Raw genomic sequence first — 8,185 nt, 5'->3', positions numbered from 1 at the left:
CCAAGAAGTAGCCCTTGGTTTCAAAAAGGTTGGTGACCCCTGCTCTACGCCATTGTCCCACAAATTTAATTGTCTTTAAATATATATCAACAATGATCCAGCACACTGTTTTGTAGTTTACAAATAGACATGGACACCCTATTCACTGTACCTTGCGGTTTTAAAATAAAAACATGAATAAATAATTATATTGTTGTATTTATGTTTGCATTTAAGATAGCTAGAGGATAATACTCTAGTTGCCTAGAAGAAATTACAGTGCCATTTGCCAGCTAGTGATTAGCGTGGCAGTTTCCAGTTAATGATTAACGGCGAAAGATGCAAGCTTGCCATTAGCGCACTAGTTGTCAGCTAGTCATCAGTGGCGCTACACTATATTATTTGAATATCTTATTTTTGCACAATAAAAAAGGTACCTTTAGAACGAATTCATTTTAAAACACAATTTTACTACTACTAGATAGTAGTTTGTGATTTTGTTCAGTTATGGACTTTGTTTTGCTCTAACAATTGTATGTAATAAAAGAGAATAAGAAACTAGTTTAAATATTGTGCCGATATTGTTAACTGTCAATAGCACTCATAATACATATATATAAATATACAGTTAATAGATGTGATCAGTATTGGTATTGTATCAGCTGATCTCAGTCATGGATGATCAGTATCGGAATCTGCCACATACTGTAAATTCCTGATCGGAACACCCCTAATCAAAACATACTTGTTACAATATGTGTTATCTTATCAAGGCTGTGGTATATCTGCCTGTGATACTAAATTTTATTTGACTGACTTTTGTTTGCGCTCTGTATGATAAGTTAAAGGTCTCATTTTGTGGTCTTATTTTGTATGATTCTGAGATTTCAATGTCCTTTACTCCCCTCTTCTTTAACGATTTGCTCTTAAAGGCACATTACACACATAACTACAGTATTAAAAAGACGTGGTCTCAACAGTTGTTTTGTTTTTTCTTTGAAAGAAAATGAGCAACAATTTAAAAAATGCCAAGCTGCCAAGTTCTCACACACCCAAAACCCTTGCATTTGGCTTTTCCTCTACAAAAGCACAAAGTGAAATAACTTAACTAAGCACTAGTTCTCACAGACTGCACTGACTCAGCATAATTTACATTTACTCATCATCATCATTTGGAAGTGGGTAAATCGTGTAGGGTGTGTTAACCGGCTAAATACAGAGGAGAGAACTTTGAATGGAAAATTGATGGGTAAATAAAGGTTTAAAAATAAATAAAAACAGGCCAACGACGACACACCCCTACAGTAATTTCAGATGTCTCAAACAAATGCTGTAATTAATAACAAATGCTGTAATTAATAAACCAGACTGACAGCCGTACGGCTCTTTGGGACAAATAGCACTAAGATGTGTGGGGCTGTTTGCAGCCTTTACGTCATGTGTTGTTTTCATTAAGGACCACATCACAGTCATGGCTGCCCTCAGAGGGCCTTTTGTACCTGTGACTGTATATGAATATTAATGTGTCAGGATTCGCCTCATGATATTATTACACAATTGCTAATACATTTAGGTTTTTTTCTACGTACGGTAAAAAAAAATCTGTAGATTTTAAGGTAAAAAAACTGTCCGTTCATCCATCCACCCATTTTCTACCACTTGTCCCTTTCGGGGTCACGGGGGGTGCTGGAGCCTATCTCAGTTGCATTCGGGCGGAAGTCGGGGTACACCCTGGACAAGTCGCCACCTCATCACAGGACCAACACAATTGCTTGAATTTTCCTGTAAAATTTACACCCCCCCTCCCCATTACTGTAAATGGAAAAACGGTCAGGCTAAAATCCTTGCGAGTGAGCTGCGGGTTTTTCACCTTAAAATAATACAGTACAATTTGAAGGATAACTTGCTTTGAAATCATGAGACAAGCAGATGTTAAAATATAAATTTAAAAAACCCAATTGGAATATATGATAGTGTAATATTTTTTGCATTATTAGATTACATTAGTCAACAATTGCATGGTGTATATATATTTTTGTAGTGCTGTCAAATGATAACATTTTCTAATCAGATTAATCACAGGTTATTACTCGTATGCATAATTGAAATTAACTCAAGAGAAGACCCCAATATTTTGACACGAATGTTGCAGTATTTCTTGTGATTAATCGCATGAGTTAACTTGTTACTTTTGACAGCCCTAATTTTTTTCTGTCAAAACGGAAAGAACGAATACATTTAATGAGAAAAGAAAGTACTGTATCAACTGTATTATTACCAGGCTTTCGTGGGCCATATAAAATGACGTGGCAAGCCAAAAGCGGCTCCCGAGCCTTGGGTTTGACACCTGTGCTTTACGCTGATGCCTCGAGGGCGCTAACTTTCCAATGTAATTTAGCGTTATATCTCACCATCTTACGTCTTTCAGCAAGTAATGACTTAAACACGACCGTACGCTAACTACTAATGGTAACACAAGCTAGCCAGTGATTTCTTGTTATACTTTTTGCTTGAAAAATGTAACTGTTGTTTATGGATTGTAGACTTTCATGAGTCATGACACACACACTTTGGCTATAATGCAGAATGGGAGCGTAAAGTACCTTCCACCATAAGCATGGGCTCCTTGGCTCCTCCGTGGGCCAGCATCTCTCGACGGTAACGCTCACCCATGTCCCTGAAAATAAACAAAGAGGAAAATAAGTCCTCAGCCTTCACCAACATGTCTGCAAAACCTGTTGTCTCACCTGTTTAAAGGATCTTGAAGGAAGCACTGCTTCCACACCATAGAAGCCACAGCTCGAGACATAAGATATGAATAATACTTGGCCCCATAACCGATCAGATGGCTGAATCTCAGCTGCCAGGCCTGTGCACAACAAACATTCCACTAAAGCAGGCATATTCAACTGGCAGCCTGCGGGCCACATTTGGCCCGCCAAAGCTTTTAAATTGGTCCGCTGAACAACACCCAAACAGGCCTGATGAAACCTTTCAAAATAGGGTTGCTCACGTATGCAGTACTCCCGCCACCCCGCAGGTGGAAACAGCGAAGCATATGTGTCCCAATGAAGCAGCAGTGGGGTGAGTAGAAAAAGATGGCACTATTGACCCTGAAAATATCTAAATAAATCGCAAAAATGTGACTTTTAACAGCGACTTGACAACAAAGTATGAATGTATTGAAATACTGTAGCTGACTTTCTGATATATTTTGTATTTGTGATCGTGTTGTTTTTGGCTGTTTAATTCTGGCGATCAAAACTAGTTAAATACATGTAGCACTGAATTTGACCAGTGGAGGGCAATAAAGCTACACGTTAGGTTTAATTGTGTTGAGCCACAGTTGCGCAATGTTTCCTGTGTGTATTAACACTAAACATTCTATTTTATTTATCTAACATACACAATGGACATTATGTAAAATACACAGTGGACGTTATACTTTTGTAATGTTTATATTTTCAGTCTTACAAACCTAATTAAAGGAAGACGTATAAAAAAATAAAACTGAGGAAGAAAAATAATTCAAAAGAAGGAACATCAATCATCAACAAAATTTAGCTTCTGTTTCTTCATGCTGTTAAATATCTAACTGCACACACTGGAAACAAGTAGCGAGAACAGGGTAATGACAGTGCAGTGTGAATGCTGATGTGTTCTTTGTAAATAAGTAAACATAGTCTCAAAGTAATATAACCTGCAAAGGCACTTTCTAAAGAAACATCCAAATTTTGATGTCCGGCCCCTGAGACTCTAGGCTCTTGAAACTGCGGCCCTCCTCATTATGTCGTGGAATAGCCCTCCGCTAAAGCAACAAGTGATTTTATTGACATGCAATGCATTTATTTGGCGTATGACAAAACCACTGAAAAGACATAAAAGTCAAGTCCTTATTGGCGTCATTTTATTGTTCACTTTCCTCTAATAACACAGACAAAAACTTAAAAACACAAGCTGGGAGCTCCTGTTTCAAAAAGGACAAAACGAGGAAATTCCAAAATAGTAAAAGGGCGCTCCTCTTGTCTGTTGTTGCCTGAGGGTTCTTTCTCCATAACTGAAGACAAGCCCTCTTATGATCTCCACTAATGGGAACTACTGGGGAATTCAGTCAGTTTGAAAAGATAAAAGCTGCCATAGTTACAAAAAAAAACATTAAAAGGCTACAGTAACAGAACCCCCTCCCCGCCCATCATAATGATTTACAGTCCTACAGTAGTTTTAGTCAAAGATGCTTCGTTCACAAAATAGGAAACACTTGTACCAAGCTTGTACATGAAAATGATTGTATCTACAGTATATACAGATAAGAGAGATAGGAAACATAAAACAAAGTTGACCATGTGGTCCGTGTTACTCACAGCTGATCCTCCCTCTCTTCACACAGCGAGGAACTGTAAACTACACACGCGCATATTAGAATGTTTAGAATACGCAGCTCTCCGTAACCTATGAGCCACTCTAGTGTTTACTTGGCTGAGTACGCCATTCCCGAGCGGTGTTTCTACAAGGATGGGCGGATTTAAGTGTCAACGAGACATAAGCGTAAGGTCAGGTGTTATTGGAGGGTCCAAAAATCTGCTTTCACTTTCTGTGAAGTAACGCTATTTGCATCCAGTGGCAACTTTGTATTAGAGGCAGTGGCATAAAACACCAAACCTCCACATCTTTTTACATTAGTACATTGCTTATTACATAATTTTCTTTTAGTATGAATACACAAGCGGTAAATATCGATATCAAGGAAGTACAACATCAAAACATTGACCTTTCGAATTTCTTATGACTAATAGTGGTTATCACATATCGCTGTATCACAATACGTTGTTGGTATCGTAGCTAAATATCATGCAAACTATACCAGCCAGTTACCAACTCTAGTTAATACTGACTTTATAGCAGCAGCACTGTTCTTTGTCTGCTTGTCAATGTGCTCTGAATTTGTATCTGTTGTCTCTTTTTTAGCCCGTTTAAGTCAATTTTAATATTTTTAAGCTTAACAATTGATGAAGGAAGGTTTACTTCCAGAAAGTGGGTTTTCTGACTTCTTTTGTTGGACTTGGAAATTTGGTGGCCTTCGACCTGCTGCAGCCTGGATGTTTGCTAGCAGAAATGTTGGCCTTTCACTGCCTACAGACTGGATCTGCTAGCTTCATCTTGGTCTTCCACCTGCCACAGCCTGGATTTCTCCTAGCTTCAGTCTGGATTTCCACTGCCTACTGTCGGAGTCTGCTAGCTTCATATTCGCCTTCCAGTTCCACCTGTCGCAGCCTGGATCTATCCTAGCCCCAGCTTGGCCTTCCACCTGCCACAGCCTGGATCTATCCTAGCCTCAACCTGGCAAAGGTTGGGCCTCTGCTAGCCTTAGCTTAGCCTTCCAACTGCTGTAGCCTGGGCATCTGAATTTTGAATAATTTGACCTGGGTAGCTAGTAAAACAATTAAACAATGATTTAGACACCAGCCCTCAATTTAATATTCATGCTTTTTCCCGGACTTGTTTTCCACAATTGTGGTGGGGTACCTGACCAGATGCTCCACCAACCTTTAACTCTACTGAACACAATAACAATCACCTGGTCCTTTGAAACGACATCATTTACACAAAGGTTATTGACGTCCTCATGTGGGTCAGTGCTTAATCGTTCTTTTTGTTTATATTTAATCATTTTTATTGTTGTTATGATGGTAATATTTGATTAGTTATTTCTGACAGTTATAAATTGCACATCAAAGTCTCTAAGGAATGTCTTTGTGATTTCATAAGTTTTTTTTGTTGTGAAATTAATCATTATCGAGATAATTGTGAAACCGTGATTATCACTATACTGTATAACTATACAGGGTCAAAAAGAAAACGCAAGCTATCACCTGCTGCTGAGAGAAAATTGGTCAGGATGATCAAGAATCAACCGAGAACCACCAAAAAGCAGGTCTGCAATGAATTGGAAGCTGCTGGAACACAGGTGTCAGTGTCCACAGTCAAGCATGTTTTGCATCACCATGGACTGAGAGGCTACCATGCAAGAAGGAAGCCCTTGCTCCAGAAGAGACATCTGCTCAGTGGTCTAGTGGTTAGAGTGTCCGCCCTGAGATCGGTAGGTTGTGACCCAACGTCCGGGCTGATTATTTTAGGTTGTCCTGAAGAATTTGGAGGTAATCCTCTTTTCTCATTGTCCTATTTACTCTCTGTAAAGCACCAGTTCCATTGGCAGCAAAACAGGCCCAGAGCATAATACTACCACCACCATGCTTGACGGTAAGTTTGGTGTTCCTGGGATTAAAGGCCTCACTTTTGACCACGACTGTGTGTGTGTGTATGTGTGTGTGTGTAATATATATATATATATATATATATATAGATAGATAAAATGTATTTCACACATGAAGCGGTTATAAATCACAGCGACGGTATTCTATTGTATAGTTCCTGGAATGGAGCATTCATCTTCTTTGATCTAAAAAAAAAAAATCCCACTGATAGATCCTTGGGAGCAAAGCAGATCAAATTGGGATCCTTCTGGTCTGCTAGAGCTTTCAGCGCAAGTTAAAAAGAAGGGGGAAAAAAAAGGAAAGATGTTACTATCTGGAGCGGCACGAGCTAAAGCGTGGGCAAAAAAATGCTGACCAGGTCGGTAAAATATGGGCAAAGACACAGCAGCTCTGTAATCGCTTTTCATGATGCACATAGTTACTGTCCTGTGCAAAACGTTCCTTAAAGGCCATTACCCGTCTACATTACGACCATGGTTTCAGCTCCCTTTCTCCCTTCCTGGCTTCTTCCCCTCGCCCACAGCTGCAAACGTGTGGGGAAAATACTGAGCTATTTTTTTTCATTAAAAGGATCTGGAAGAACAGTTTCAAATATTTCCCTTGGGTTTAGCTCTTTCAAAGGAGACCCTTGCTTTGTGCTTTTACCACAGCTTGGGGGGAAAATGTCTTTAATCTTTTTAAACTGTGCTGGGACTGTATAAGACGGCATCGAAAGAGCAGGAGGACAATGACTCCTCAGTAAAGCTTGATACAGTATCAGTGATGGACAAATACTTGATACTGACAAAAGTATTCGGACACCTGAAAGTGAAAATGACAGGAAATAGTGACAAAGGCACAGTTTCAGTTTTGGAGTGTTTCCTAAGATCTGTACTAGTTTATCCCTAATGTGTCTGATGGGCTTGTTCTTCCACACCAAACTCACCCAGCCATGTCTTTTTGGACAGTACTTTGTGCGCTCGGAGACGGAAAAAGGCCTCCTTAAAACAGTTCTCACAATGTTGGAACACGGAAGTACAGAATTATCCCAAATATCTTGCTAAGATGAAGAGTTATGATTCAGGGAAAACTAGAGGACGTCCCGTACACTCAAAGATGTATTAACTTAGAGGTGTAATATGAAGGAAAATAGAAATCAAACCTACTGTATTTGGTGTGTAAGGCAAGCCATAGAACTTCTGCTGCATCTCTTGCAAGATTTCGGTGGTAGAGCGACTTTGAGGTTTGCCATGGTAAATCTGGTCCAGGGCAGCATAAAAAATCTGTCCGGGTCAAAATAGGGCGTATGCATAGCCAAAAAGCAGGACAATATCACAAATAGGGATGCAACAATTATAGATTTTGACTGTACGATTATATAGTTATACAGTATAGTGATAATCACGGTTTCACAATTATCTCGATAATGATTAATTTCACAACAAAAAAAACTTATGAAATCACAAAGACATTCCTTAGAGACTTTGATGTGCAATTTATAACTGTCAGAAATAACTAATCAAATATTACCATCATAACAACAATAAAAATGATTAAATATAAACAAAAAGTGTTATTCATATTAAATACATTAATCAAAAGGAGTATATATTTCTGTTCGTTTACGAACTTTACGCTGAATTGACTCAACGCTAAGCTACTGATTGTGACCTGTATATATATATATATATATATATATATATATATATATATATATATATATATATATATATATATATATATATATATATATATATATATATATATATATATATATATATATATATATAATTCTCAACCAACTCAAATCTTCATTAAGTACATTGCCACTAACATAATTTAACTCAGTTTTTATATCTTACCTTTACATTGGCATGTGAATCTATATACAGTCATATATGCAGTGGAACATCAATTTACGATCCTCTCTGTTTGCAAACTTTTCGGTTTAGAAA

General features: G+C 38.2%; 1 protein-coding gene across 4 annotated transcripts in view; it reads right to left on the bottom strand.

Annotated features, from left to right (window-relative positions):
- LOC133658424 (mitochondrial intermediate peptidase-like) overlaps positions 1-8,185 on the bottom strand; it is a 42,800-nt gene that overhangs the window by 12,386 nt on the left and 22,229 nt on the right. For 2 of the 4 annotated variants that reach the window (XM_062060463.1, XM_062060464.1), the window contains exons 16-18: positions 7,397-7,513; positions 2,727-2,848; positions 2,583-2,656 (exon numbers count right to left, since the gene is read on the bottom strand). In XM_062060463.1, the coding sequence (XP_061916447.1) occupies positions 2,583-2,656; positions 2,727-2,848; positions 7,397-7,513 (313 nt within the window). The remainder of the gene's footprint in view (positions 1-2,582; positions 2,657-2,726; positions 2,849-7,396; positions 7,514-8,185) is intronic. The other 2 variants (XM_062060465.1, XM_062060467.1) reach the window with 2 other exon arrangements.

The sequence above is a fragment of the Entelurus aequoreus genome, linkage group LG10, assembly GCF_033978785.1.
Source record: "Entelurus aequoreus isolate RoL-2023_Sb linkage group LG10, RoL_Eaeq_v1.1, whole genome shotgun sequence".
Classification (NCBI taxonomy): domain Eukaryota; kingdom Metazoa; phylum Chordata; class Actinopteri; order Syngnathiformes; family Syngnathidae; genus Entelurus; species Entelurus aequoreus.
This window is presented reverse-complemented; position numbering and strand designations above follow the sequence as displayed.